The following is a 13,679-nucleotide window of genomic DNA, read 5'->3' as shown; positions in this document are numbered from 1 at the left end:
GCAGATTTTGAAGGTGGGGTTGGGTTACACCACTGATAACCCAGCGGGCCACCATTTGCTCCAGTCTTTTTTAATCAAAAATTTAACATAACAAAATGTTGTGACGATGAGTCACACCCAGACCTATTACATGGGCTTCAAATATCAAAAGTATGATAATAGCCTTGCCCTATAGCAAGCAGGACTGCAAATTGAAGTGCATCTGTGAAAAACAATTTGTGAATCATTTTGTTTTAAACCTATAATTTATAACATGATGGCTTTAATACAAGGGTAGAATATAGCCTGTTTTGACCAATATTTCTAAATACATCAAACATCCAGCCTGGCTCTGCTTTTGTAGGTTTTGCCTTGTGTTCGGCAGAAAGGGGTCTACCCAGAAAGCAGAGTTGTAGTTGTGTGGAGACCATATTATGTATCAAATGGCACATTTAAACTTTGAAATCCAAATCCAATGGTTTACGAACAGCACAGAGAGGTGAGTCAACCTCCTGTGTTCGGAATACCTACAACCCCATAATATATGCTACCCCCCACCCTTAAAGCATGAACCATTGTTGGTGAGGTTCAGCTGATGCTGTGGGGGTGACTGATTGCTGTGTTCAGATAGGGCATGTCATTTTTTTGAGCTGTGCAATCTTTTGACACAATCTCTTTCAAAGAGTCTTTTACAGGTTCAAACCAGTTTACACCCACAGACCTTATGAACTTTATTAATAATTTCCTGTTCCAACATAATCATTTCACTCCCTCTTTGTGGTCTCTCTGACAACTGGTTCTCAGTAGTAACACCTCAGGATTTGGACACACACCACATTGTAATGGTGTGTTTCCCTCATATTTACGATTCAGCCCTGTGACGATTTATCCAAAGGGACTTCAAATACATGTCGTTCAGGAGGGAGAGAGCTGGAACGTGCATCCACAGCATAGTCAGACAATGGGATTGAACACAAGACCTTCTGGCTGGGAGTCCAGGGAACTCTATACACTATCCAGTGGGAGGAGGTTGTGCATTCAACCTCCCATGCATTCACCCTTTGAGATACATAGCCTTACTTGGCTGTATTAGCTCAACCTTTCTTATAATGATGTTTAAGGATGGTGCTGAGGTTCCCCCCACACACACACCTACACCACTCTGTGTGGAGAATGGTGAGAATGTTCAGAGCTGAACATTATCAACTCCACTGTTATTAAGCAGGATGTGAATGGCTCATAATGAGCTTGAAATTACTTGATTATTCTACCCTGCTCCGCTTGAAATCTCAGTACAAATATATTTATCACCCTAGGTGGATTTGAGCAACGGCAATTGTCTGATTAAAGTTAATTGAACTCCTCAAATCTTTCTGACCTTCTTCTGCTACTGGGACACTTGACCCTACTCTACAGTAGTCCCAAGTCATATTTTTTGTTCCCATTTCCAATATAGGTTACCAAATGTAATTGTCAACAGAAAATATTTATTTACACACAACTCTTGATAAAACAACTGTTGTGTATATAATCTTAGACAAAGCTTGTCTGCAATTCCAAACATCATCATTGGCACAAGCAGAATGCAAAAAGGAAATGGAAAAAAAGATTGCCATCATACTGATGACTTGTTTTGATTGTGGTTATTAATCAGAGCTTTTGTTTTATGTAATGATGTTGTTGATATAGCAATGATTAGAAAGACTGTGACGTGCTGCACCACTGTGTACTACTGGGTATTTTCTAGTGCGCACTTCAAAAATACATGAGACCATTTTAGCATTTCCCATTGTACAAATTTACATTGCGGCACCTCGGGCCCTTGATCTGAAAAATGCATTCTCAAATAGTATCCAAACTAGGAATGGAGTGCACTTGGGAAATTTGTATTTTACATAATTTAATCAGAGAATTGTTATGAAAAGAACCAGTGCAAAAAAATAACTTTCGGCATTCGGCATTACAATTCCATGTGTATTTATAATGTTTTGTTTATTTATCTGTGTATTTATCACGGAAGGCCTTTTAATTTCTTGGAACATTTTGTTTCATATCAAATGACAATCTCCAAGGGAGTGTCAAACACAAATTGATAAACCCACTTCTGTGCCATGTCCCAATTTGCCCTCTGCCTTTGTGCAGTTGTGACCAGATTTACTCCATTACAGCCTAGGATACATCTGTGCAACAATAACAGCCACAGTTCCCACCAACAACTCCTTCAGTTACACTTCCACTATGCCACAGGGTTGCCTCTTATTTTTCCTCAGACCACAGCTGGGAGATCCACAAAACATTGTCGGGCCAACAAAAAAGACAAATGTGTGTCTGTGACCAGGAATACAATAAGCAACTTGCAAAGGACCGTTTGCTGGGGTCTGCCAGAGGATGAGCAGCTTACTGAGTGCATGTATCTTCCCAGCAGGTATGTTGTGGGTACACTATCTCCACCTCTGTCTCATGCTGCTCATTGACCCTCGCAGGTCAATCAGATTGTATTGAGTCAGACGGAGAAGAGGAGACCAGACACAAGTCATAAATAAGGCTGTGCCTCTGAGTCCACAGGGCCACTAACAATGGTTTGGTTGGGTCCGGATGCACACACCCTGAAAGATAATGTTTACAAGAACAATGCTTTGGTGCATTCCATTTTTTGTTTCCTTGTTATTTCTCCAGTTTAATTTGAAAGCAGTTATTAATCCTTATTGGTCCTTACAAGACAGACGACAGACCTGGTATTAGCCCCTCTAATTCCTTACCAGACAGACAGACAGACCGACAGATAGAACCACAGACAGATAGAACCGCAGACAGATAGACTGCTAACCAGAAAGACGCACAGTGCAGTGTCAATGAGAGACAGGCCAAATTAATTGGGAAACAATATGGGCTCAAAATCCGATAATGCCCATTGACCCTTTCCCACATTAGGCAAAATTAAAAAAAAAAAAATACTAAAACTAAAAACCACTCACAAAAATCGGCCATTAGATGTAGAAAAGCAGTTGGCAGATGTCCATGAGCCGAGGGGTGGTGGTGTGTGGAGCTGTGAGCTGTGGTGGCGTGGAGCTGTGGTGGTGTGGAGCTGAGACGGAGCTGAAGATGGGATGCTGCGCTACACTGTGCGTAATCCACGAGGTGCTCTGGGTACATTTTGAGATTACAACACGCGTACTCACGTTATAGTCTTATGCTTTTTCAGTAGTTATTGGGGCCAGCAGAATCCAATGTATTTTCAGATCAGAATGAGCGTGTTTAAATAATATATGGGGTGCTGGATTCGGCGTTTTTTTTTTTCGCGTGGCACCTGTTGCCTTTTCTGGCAGATTTTGGGCGAAAGAATTGACGGCGACCTAGATTTTTTTTTAATTAAGGACAATGTCGGAAGATCAGTTGCTCGGTTCTTCTAACTCAAGTGGATATTATTTTGGCAACGACTCAACCAAAATACACTCAAACTTCGCGTTTTCTGGACCTGTGTTTGTCGTTTTGGTGGTGATGATGGTGACTTTGGTTGTTGTGATTGTCCTGGGAAACGCGTTGGTTATCTTCGCTTTCAAAGTAGACAAGAGTTTGAGGAGACAATGCAACTATTACCTTCTGAATTTGGCAATATCGGATTTCCTTGTAGGTAAGTAGAACATGTAGCCTATTTATGCTTTTCGTCTTTTGACCACCCACTACGCATACACACTCCCAAGTTCCACGACCTTGTCATTCATTTGACCAACATTCTCTCAGTCTTGTCAGTCTGTCTTGTCTATTTTGTCTTGTCTTGTCATGTCGGTCTGTCTGTGTGTGCATAATCACTGTATGCATGTATGGATATATGTATGCATATGTACTGTACTGTCAATGAATGAACAAATGAAGGAATAAATGGACGATTAAATGAATGAATGAAGGAACAAAAAAAACATTGAATGAATGAATACATGCAAAACCAGATCAATGCATCCAGTCCCTCACAGCTCAGTCCTCACGGTGTCACTGTGTGTGACCTGAGTAACCTCTTTCTCCCTGACCTCCCCAGGGGCCTTCTGCATCCCGCTCTACATGCCCTACGTCCTGACGGGACGCTGGACGCTGGGCCGAGCCCTGTGCAAACTCTGGCTGGTGATGGACTACCTGCTGTGCTCCGCCTCCGTCTTCAACATCGTGCTCATCAGCTACGACCGCTTCCTGTCCGTCACGCGGGCGGTGAGTGTAAACGTGGAAACACCGGCCCGTCGCTCGCCGCCCGCGGCGTCACATTGTGCGGGTCAAGCGCCGTCAAACGCAGTTTTCAATCGGCAAATCTCCCTTTTTTTTATCTCCCCGATTGGAGACGCCGCAATTCTTTACACTTCATGTCTCCATCCTATCGATTGGCTCAGTGTGATTGTGATTGGTTAGAGGCTGATGCTTTCTCCCCTGGTGGAACCATATTGCAGGTTAATGGTTTATTTGGGAACGGGATGGCTCAGGTATTGGTTTGTAGCCTAAAGGCCAGGCCAGTGTCAGAGGCGACTCAAGGCACCCTCTGTCCCGGCCGCGGCCATCTGTACAGGTTAATCCTTCATGACCCGCCCAGGCCCGGTGCCACCACTAATGAAAGCCCTTTTGGCCGTGGCAGCCGACACAGAGATCAGAGGTCAGGTGCTGGAGCCTGAGCGCAGAACGGCTCTGGTGCGGCGGTGGCTGCCATGCCTGACACCACTCTGAGCCATCTTTCAGGTGCCCCCCCCCCCCCCACTGTCACGACAGTGGCTGTACTTCAAAGGAAGTAGTGTGTGTTATGAACGTGTTAGGTATGAGGTAGTGATGACTAATACCAGGTATTGTGGGAATAATCCCCAAGAGCAAAAATTGATCGATTTTGGGTACAAAATGCAACAAAAAAATGTTTTTTTTCCAACGTACAAGAGTGACTTGTTGGTTTTAATCATTTTGAACATTCCATCTGAGGTGTGTATTTTTTTTGTGCCGACACACACATCTCCTGTCTCCTCCGCTGGCAGTTGCTGCCCAGATTGATCCTGTTTTCGCTGTGTGTGTGTGTGTGTGTGTGTGTGTGTGTGTGTGTGTGTGTGCGTGCATGCGTGTGTGTGTTTGTGTCTCAGTCAGTGTGCCCATATGCAATGCATGGTAACTCTAAGATGAGTGCACAGCCCGGCACAGTAGACAAAGAGAGTGTTTTGTTTTCTTTCATAAGCACACACTTAACATCAGAGCAATGAATACAAATAACACCAGAGAGAGAGAGAAAGAGAGAGAGAGAGAGAGAGAGAGAGAGAGAGAGAGAGAGAGAGACAGAGAGACAGGGATATAGGCAGAGTAAGAGAGCTAGAGGAAGAGAGAGAGAGCTAGACACAGAGAGAAGGCAGGAGAGGGAGAGATACTCTTCTTTAATTAGCTTGCTTTGATCATACGGATCCTCTTTCTGCCAGGGTCCTGAAAACCAGTGGACATCAATCACAGCAGAACCAGGCCGCGGGAAAGGGTGCATTTTCCTAAAAGCATTCCCCCCCGATCCCCTGCAATATTTAAAGGTTGTCAAAGTTAGCCTTTGACAATCGCAGGTGGAGTCCGAACGAATGTGGTTAAAGAGTGGAGATGGGAGCTGATGCCATTACACAAGACTAAAGTCGGTGATGGATTATATTTTTCGACGTATTTGCTATGTAGCTGTTTGACCTTGCTGAGGAAATCCAGCCTCACCCAGACCATTCTAGTGTGTAGCATTGGGCAAGAGCTGTGCAAGAGTAGGGGATGGGTTACATTTTCCATCTGTGTCCATACTGCACTGGAAGGGATGGGATAACATTTATTATTTTTTTTCAGTTATATGAACAGCGTATCATATATGATGGTTTGACATACAATAGTAGTAACTTCACACGCAGCTAGTAGAGAATCACATGTTGAGTGCCTGTTAGTATTTAGTGTATTATTCAGTATTATTGTGGATTTGAAAGTATGTAAATAACCATGAAATCTAAAAATGAACCACAATATTCATGAATTAGATTACACAGTGTAAGTTTATTCTCTAGAAATAGACTGCTAATGGAGGCTTTGACTGTTGTCCTATTGATGGTAGACCATTGTTCTCCGCATTGAGTAGTCCTGTAATATCATTTTATCAATGGGAGATCAATGTGTAACCTAGCAACACTGTAGCTATTAACTGTGCACAAAGCAGTGTTTATAGTGTTTATAAATATTCTGCTAATACTACTACTACTACTACTACTACTACTATCACCACTAACCATATCACTATACAACTAATACTACACTATGTGCAACATTTAACTACCACCACTACTATGACTGGGGAGGCAGTGGCTCAAGGGGTAGGGCAGGTCTGTCCTCCTGTGTCCCTGAGCAAGACATCTAACTGTGACTGCTCCTGACGCCTTTGGTGGCTGACACAGAACCAGGCCACGGGAAAGGGTGCATTTTCATAAAAACATTCCCCCCCGATTCCCTGCAATATTTAAAGGTTGTCAAAGTTAGCCTTTGACAATCGCAGGTGGAGTCCGAACGAATGTGGTTAAAGAGTGGAGACGGGAGCTGATGCCATTACACAAGACTAAAGTCGGTGATGGATTATATTTTTCGACGTATTTGCTATGTAGCTGCTTGACCTTGCTGAGGAAATCCAGCCTCACCCAGACCAGTCTAGTGTGTAGCATTAGGCAAGAGCTGTGCAAGAGTAGGGGATGGGTTACATTTTCCATCTGTGGATTGAATACTGCACTGGAAGGGACGGGATAACATTGTTTTCATCAAGACATCTAACTGTGACTGCTCCTGACTCCTGGCTGCTGCCTCGGATGGCTGACACAGCAGTCACAAATGTGTTTATGAACGGCTGTTTGCATGGCTGTGTGAACAGGTGTATGTACCTGTGTCTGAATGGGTGTATGAATGACTGTATGAACAGGTGTATGCATGTGGGTATGAACGTGTGTATAGGTAATATATATGAAGCGCTTTTTTGTGGCCACAGGACTGAAAAGCGCTATGTAAATGCAATCCATTTACTATTTACTTGTCCCACTACTAGTAGTTACTACTTCTACTACTTCTACTACTATGTAGTATTAGTACTTACTACTAAAACTACTACTACTACCACTACCACCACCACTACTACTACTACTACTGCTGCTACTATATATAGATAGGGGCTTGAATTACAAACATTCAAATGATACAGTACAAAAGTATATTCATCATTATACAAATCAGATGCTGATGAATGATATGCACAATCACGTAAACGCATGCCACATGCACAATCATATTTATACTACTACTTCTACTACTAACACTTTGACTTTGACTATAATGCTCATGCTGATAACCATAAACAGTGGCAAATAATATAGTAATGACAAAAACATATTTATTTCTCTATTTGTGTTTTTGCTTGCAGGACCAGATTCCGTAGCTGTTTATATCAGGATATTTAAAATAAGTAAACTCACTATAATCCTAAAAATAGGTCAACTCATTATAATATTTAAAATAAGTCAACTCCCTATATTATATTTAAAATAAGAACCTACAAATTAACAATCAATTGTTTTCATGTTTACGGTTATCATCCTGTCTTTGGATAAAATTAGATCATTGGTAAATGTCCGTTGTGGAAAAGAGGACTAACCTAACTTTTAGACTATTCTACGTGTGCATTGGGGTGTTGTACCAAACCCCACCACTAGGGTGGGTCCTTTCATCCACATCAACGGGTACATTGTGCTGTTACACTGAGGTCAGGCTGCAGGGCCAGGGACAAGACAGCAGTGCCTATTAGCTTGGAAAACTGTCTCGCTTGAAAGCACACCAGCTGCACGTGGTGTATGTGTATCTGTGTGTGTGTGTGTGTGTGTGTGTGTGTGTGTGTGTGTGTGTGTGTGTGTGTGTGTGTGCACGTGTGTGCGTTGGTTGTTTTTTTGGAAGGTCTGCTCGGCTACACTCTGTCACCTTGTGGTTTTGTGTTTGTCACCACTCCCTGCACTTTGTGTCATAATAAAGTAGTCTAACATGGGCCCTAACATGGGCCTGGAGAAAACATTTGGCCCATTCTAGTGTATCAGTCTGAGCATGGATAACATTGTACTACTGTTGAAACATTGCTATTTGTATGTCTAAAAGCAACTATAAATACTTTTCTTTCTAAAAGCAACTATAAATAAGTACCCCTGTACTTTCTAAATGTTCTTCCACGACTCAATCCATCCAGGGAATCTTTCTCGAATTATAAAGCAATAACTGTAGCTACAACACAAGCCACTAGAGGCTGCTAATGGGAAAACGTACACAGTTGCATATTTAATATGCACAATATTACTTTGTATATTCCAATGCTAAAACTAGTCTCAAAACTACGATCGAAAATAGATGCAATGAACTTCCTAGCGAACATTTGTGTTGAGGGTTGACATTTAACTATCGAGGCAACTGCAACAACGATACGCTGCACTCATTACACGTGTTTCCCCCGTTGTGTGTGTGTGTGTGTGTTGCCCCGCAGGTCAGCTACCGGGCCAGGCAGGGCATGCCCCACCAGGCCATGGTCAAGATGCTGGGCGTGTGGCTGCTGGCCTTCGCCCTGTACGGCCCGGCCATCATCTTCTGGGAGCTGGCGGTGGGCCGCAGCCGCGTGCCCACGGGCCAGTGCTTCGCCGAGTTCTACTCCACCTGGTACTTCCTGCTGAGCGCCTCCATGCTGGAGTTCTTCTCCCCGCTCCTCACTGTGGCCTTCTTCCACATCAGCATCTACCTCAGCATCCGCCGCCGCCGGATCCTCCACAGCAGGGAGTCGGCCCCCCCGCCGCCGCTGCCGCCTCCGCCGCCTCCGGAGCCTCGCATCCTGCACAACCCCCACCCCCACCCCCACCACCACCACCACCACCTGGCCACCGACGAGGCTGCCTCCCGTGCCCAGGGGAAGGGCGCCGTTCCCCCGTCGTTGCTTTCCCTGCACCAGCACCACGGGGGTCTGGGGGCAAGGCTGGCCATGAGGGGCTCCCTCCTCTCCCACAACTCCCCCTCCTCCTCCTCCACCACCTCCGCCACCACCACCCCCACCATCACCGGCACCACGGGCAAACTGGACCTGTCGGCGGCCTGCCGGCCCAGTCGTCTGTCCAGGGACAAAAAGATCGCCAAGTCCCTGGCCATCATCGTGTGCGTGTTCGCCATCTGCTGGGCGCCCTACACCCTCCTGATGATCATCCGCGCCGCCTGCAGGGGGCGGTGCATCCCGCATCACTGGTATGAGGTCACCTTCTGGCTCCTGTGGCTCAACTCGGCCATTAACCCCTTCCTGTACCCGCTCTGCCACAGTAGCTTCCGCCGCGCCTTCGCCCGTATCCTGTGCCCGCGGAGCCGGGCCACTCAGTCCTCGGCCGACCTTCACGGCAGCCACTGACAGTGAGAGTAAACACACGCGCGCGTGTGCGCGTGCACGCGGCGGTGCATGTACATGCATGCGCGCACACGCGCGAGTGCACATGGATTTATTATTAATGAACGCGTATTGTGTACATCTTTACTTGAGTCATTGGTGGTTGCAAATAACGCTGGTCACAGCCCAGTACACATGGAGAGGATGTGAGATGGAGTGAAACTAGATTTTAGTGAGTTATTTTTGTCATAATGACCATTGCTAGTGGCATATTCAGGTGATACAGTGTAGGAGGTGTATTAGTTAAGTGTTTTGTGCTAGGAAATACTAGAAAATACAGTGTAAATTATGCATTAAGACATAATTTAAGAGTGTTTACTACGAAAAGTAGTAGTTTACTACGATTTATCATCTTGGTTGGAACATTACATTGTGTGAAAGTGGGCACCAAACAGCAAGTTCCATTGTTTGAACAAGAAGCACATTTGCACTACTTCAAATATATCATCTTGAAAATGTTTTAAGACTTTCTCTTTAAATAATCTCTCTTCTAATCCCATGGCAACAATGCAAAACAGTATTTGTTCGGATAAACCGTCGAACGGATGTATTTCTGCTTACGTACCACTAGATGTCACCATTTACCTTCACACCATTATCCGCTAGCGGTGCTTTGGTATTTGGTTGTTTTTTTGCAGTGTAAGTCATCTTTAGGAAATATTTGGAAATATTTCATGTTCACGGTGGATGTTTTACACAATGAATGTGAATAAGCTACATACATTCAAACAATAAAACTACCTATTATCAGTGCAATACAATATGTTTGTGTAGGATCGATCTTTAAGTGTATTTATACTACGTTGTATGTTTCTTTCTGCTCAAGCCGAGCTTGAAACTTTGTTGTAAGATGTAGTTATTACGAACTTTATGGTCAACTGTATGGTTGACTATACAACATTGTTTAACTATCCATGAATATGAGCCTTTAAAAATGTGTCTGGAAGATCCATTGCATCAATTAAAAAACAACTGTTGTTTTTCTGTACATCCTGGCTTCCAAAATCACCAATATTTTCAGTGTCAGCCTGATGGGGGCAAACTAGGCTGCTTCTTCTCAGAAGCCTCACAAGACGAGTGACAACTTCCTCTTGAAGAGCCGCTGGCGGCATCGCGTTGTCCTTTGTTTCAGTCTGTTCACCGTGCCGACGTCCCGGCCTTCTGATAAATTAGAGGAGGTCTTTCAGGACTCAGACTTATTAGTCCAGTAATTACGCCATCATGCTAGATAGCGAGGGGTTACGTTGCAGGTGCCCGCTCTCACTCCCACAGGGGACCGGCATTGCTCAAAATGTTGCCACTGCCCCTGCGCACATCTGGGGCCCCTTGGTCAGGTGCTGGGAATAAGGGCACAGCTGCAGGGAGCCGGCCTCTGCACCCCTGGTACTTTCTCCCTCTCCTCCCCTCTCTCGCTCTCTCTCTCTCTCCCCCTATCCTCATCTCCCCATCTCTCTCTCTCTCTCTCCATCTCTCCCTGCGTCCATCTTCCGATCTTTATCTCTCTCCCACTCCCTATCTCCATCTCTCTCTGTCTCACTCTCTATTGCACTCTCTTTCCCCCTCTCTCCCTATCCCCATCTCTATCTTTCTATCTCTCTCTCTCCCTCTCCCCATATCTATCTCTCTAACTCTCGCTCCCTCTCCCTTGCTATCCCTGTCTGTACCTCTCTCTCTCCCACTAGCTCAATCTCTCTCTCTCTCGCTCCCACTAGCTCAACCTCTCCCTCTCCCCCCCCCCCCCCTTCGCCCCTGTGGCTTGGTGCAGAAGGTGGGGTGAGAGAGAGGGTGGGATGGGGATGGGGAGGGGGGGGGGGAAGGTGCAGAGCCACACTTGTGACCGGAGGGATGCAGACCACATTTCCCTCGGGGGTGGGGAAAGGGGGAAAGAGGGTGGAGGGTGGAGGGCGGTGTGTGTGTGTGTGTGTGGGGGGGGGGGGGGGGGTTAGTAGGGGGTGGGGGGGGTGGAGCCAGAAGTGCATTTATCAGCAGAATGACCGACCTGGGTTCACTCTCCCTGTGTATCTAAATGCACCAGCGAGAGCTGTCCCGCCGGAGCAGCAGTCCTCGATGCTGCTGTGCAGTTATATTAGACGGAGCACTGCCATCGATTTGCTTGATAGATTGAAATGTCGTGGCATGTGTGCCAGGCTGACTAGCCGTCGGACACGTCGGGGGGACGGTGCCACTTTAAATTGGCCAAGGAGGGGCAGGCAGGCGCCGGGGAAAAAACAACATAGATGTTGCACTGCAGAGACTTGAGTGATTTGTATTCAGTGCATGTAAACAGCAGCGCTTTATTTTCATGTGTTGCTCTCAGTCTGTGCTTTACACAATGTGTGTGTGTGTGTGTGTGTGTGTGTGTGTGTACGTGTATTTGTACGTGACAGGATGTGTTGAAGTGCATGTGTGTCTGCGTGACCACGGCTTTGTGCATATGCCTCCAATGTGTGCGCGTGTCTTTGTGTGTCCATGTAAGCATGCATACATTGTTTATCTCGACAGGCATGTTTCCATGCATGTTGAGGTATTTGATCGTGCATGTGCGCGTGTGCGTGTGCATGTGCGTGTGAGTGTGTTTATGAGGGTCTTGGATGTCTTTGACCCTGAGCAATGTGTCTGAAAGCTGTGACCCCCAGTGGAGTGCACCTGTGCTCCTAAAGTTTATAGAGCCCATTAGCAGAGACACAAACAGTGATCAGAGGTGGCGAGGGAGCCCTGAACGACTTCCATTTTATAGTTAAAAGTCTTAGAGGTTTTCCCGCCGCGCTTTAGATGCGATGACTTGCAACACACGGAGAGGAAATCCGCCCCTTTGGTTTCTGTTTTGATTCCTCCTACAGTTCACACAATAAAAGCCCCAGTCATACAGAGTAGGTCGAAGCGTCTTCTTCCGGGGCTTAAGGAGAAATCAGGTCAACAGACTCTATAAAAACATTTTTATGGATTACCGCACCGATACCTGGATCAATTCAACAACTTCATCCCACACAGAGGATAGCGCACTCAGGCGCCGGGCCGAACCGCACCACTCTGTCTGCGGCCGAAAGGCCTCACGCACGACCTTGTTTCGTGTTTTTTTTTTCCGTTGTTGCAATCGCAGGATCACTTAGGAGTGTGTGCTCCCCTCCGCCTCCACTCTTCATTCTCTTACTTGGCCGGCTAAATGTAAACCAGGATTAATATTTCATGAGGCGCATATTGGAAAGGAGGGGGAAAAAGCAAACAAACTAAAAAATTTAATAAATAAATAAAAACACCCCCACAACGTTTCTGCTTTGATTCCTTCGCGCCTCTTCCCTTCCCTCCTTCCGTTTTCGCCCCGGCTCTTTTTCTGCGACGGCAAACTTCCTGACTGGAGATTAAATAATTCCATTGGAATCCTCTCAGGATGGTTTCCCAGCACTTGGCAATTAAACAATTACATTTAATCAGCATGGGGCGACGCTTCAAGTCACCCTCATTTCAGACGTTGATTAAAAGCAGTTCTGCAGTGGTTATTGCGCCGACTTTAGAAAAGTGCGGTTCACCGAGGTTTACCGGGCGTGTGCGTAGGTTGGGGGGCGCGCCTCGGCAACCAGGCGGCGGGGGCTCAGCCGCGGTCGGGAGCGCCGGGGTGCCTCTCAGGGGTGGCGAGCGGTAATGACAGAACCCGCGACAGACCTCGCCGCGTCCCCGCAGTCGGGCGCTAGTTAGATTACTGCCAGACACTTTGACCCCCGCAGCAAAGACGCCTCGGCGAACAATGGAGCGGAGACGGCATTAAGCGATGCATTTGGGAGACGGCGGCTCTGTGTGTGGATAGGTGTGTGTGTGTGTGTGTGTGTGTGTGTGTGTGTGTGTGTGTGTGTGTGTGTGTGTGTCTTTGACTGTGTAAGTGCGTATGCCTATGTGTGTGTATATGTGTGTGTGTGTGTGTGTGTGTGTGTGTGTGTGTGTGTGTGTGTGTGTGTCTATGTCTGTGTAAGTAGGTATGTGTGTGTGTGTATGTCTGTGAAAGTAGGCATGTGTGTGTCTATGCCTGTGTAAGTATGTATGTGTGTGTGTGTGTGTGTGTGTCTATGTCTGTGTAAGTATGTGTGTGTGTGTCTGTGTACATACAAGCCTGTGTGTGTGTGGGTAAGTTTGACTTTACATGCATACACAGGTGCATATGTGTGTGTGTGTGTGTATGTGCATTAGTGTGTGTAAACAGGTGCACGTGTGTGCGTGTGTGTTCATTAGTGTGTGTGTGTGTGTG

The 13,679-nt window shown here is 46.1% G+C and overlaps 2 protein-coding genes across 2 annotated transcripts in view; one reads left to right on the top strand and one right to left on the bottom strand.

Annotated features, from left to right (window-relative positions):
* Positions 1–3,357: 3,357 nt before the first annotated feature.
* LOC311361338 (histamine H3 receptor-like) lies at positions 3,358–9,406 on the top strand (the record flags this gene model as incomplete). The annotated part of the gene is made up of 4 exons (XM_084481505.1): positions 3,358–3,610; positions 4,013–4,179; positions 8,507–8,985; positions 9,115–9,406. The coding sequence occupies 4 exons, from the start codon at positions 3,358–3,360 to the stop codon at positions 9,404–9,406; spliced, it is 1,191 nt and encodes a 396-aa protein (XP_084337631.1).
* Positions 9,407–10,702: 1,296 nt separating this feature from the next.
* The window catches only part of LOC311361336 (zinc finger protein 521-like), a gene marked incomplete at both ends in the record, with an annotated part of 27,569 nt that continues 24,592 nt past the window's right edge, over positions 10,703–13,679 (bottom strand). Inside the window, one exon of the mRNA XM_084481504.1 lies at positions 10,703–10,779. Within this exon, the coding sequence (XP_084337630.1) occupies positions 10,703–10,779 (77 nt within the window). The remainder of the gene's footprint in view (positions 10,780–13,679) is intronic.

The sequence above is a fragment of the Micromesistius poutassou genome, assembly GCF_964030765.1.
Source record: "Micromesistius poutassou genome assembly, chromosome: 16".
NCBI lineage: Eukaryota > Metazoa > Chordata > Actinopteri > Gadiformes > Gadidae > Micromesistius > Micromesistius poutassou.
This window is presented reverse-complemented; position numbering and strand designations above follow the sequence as displayed.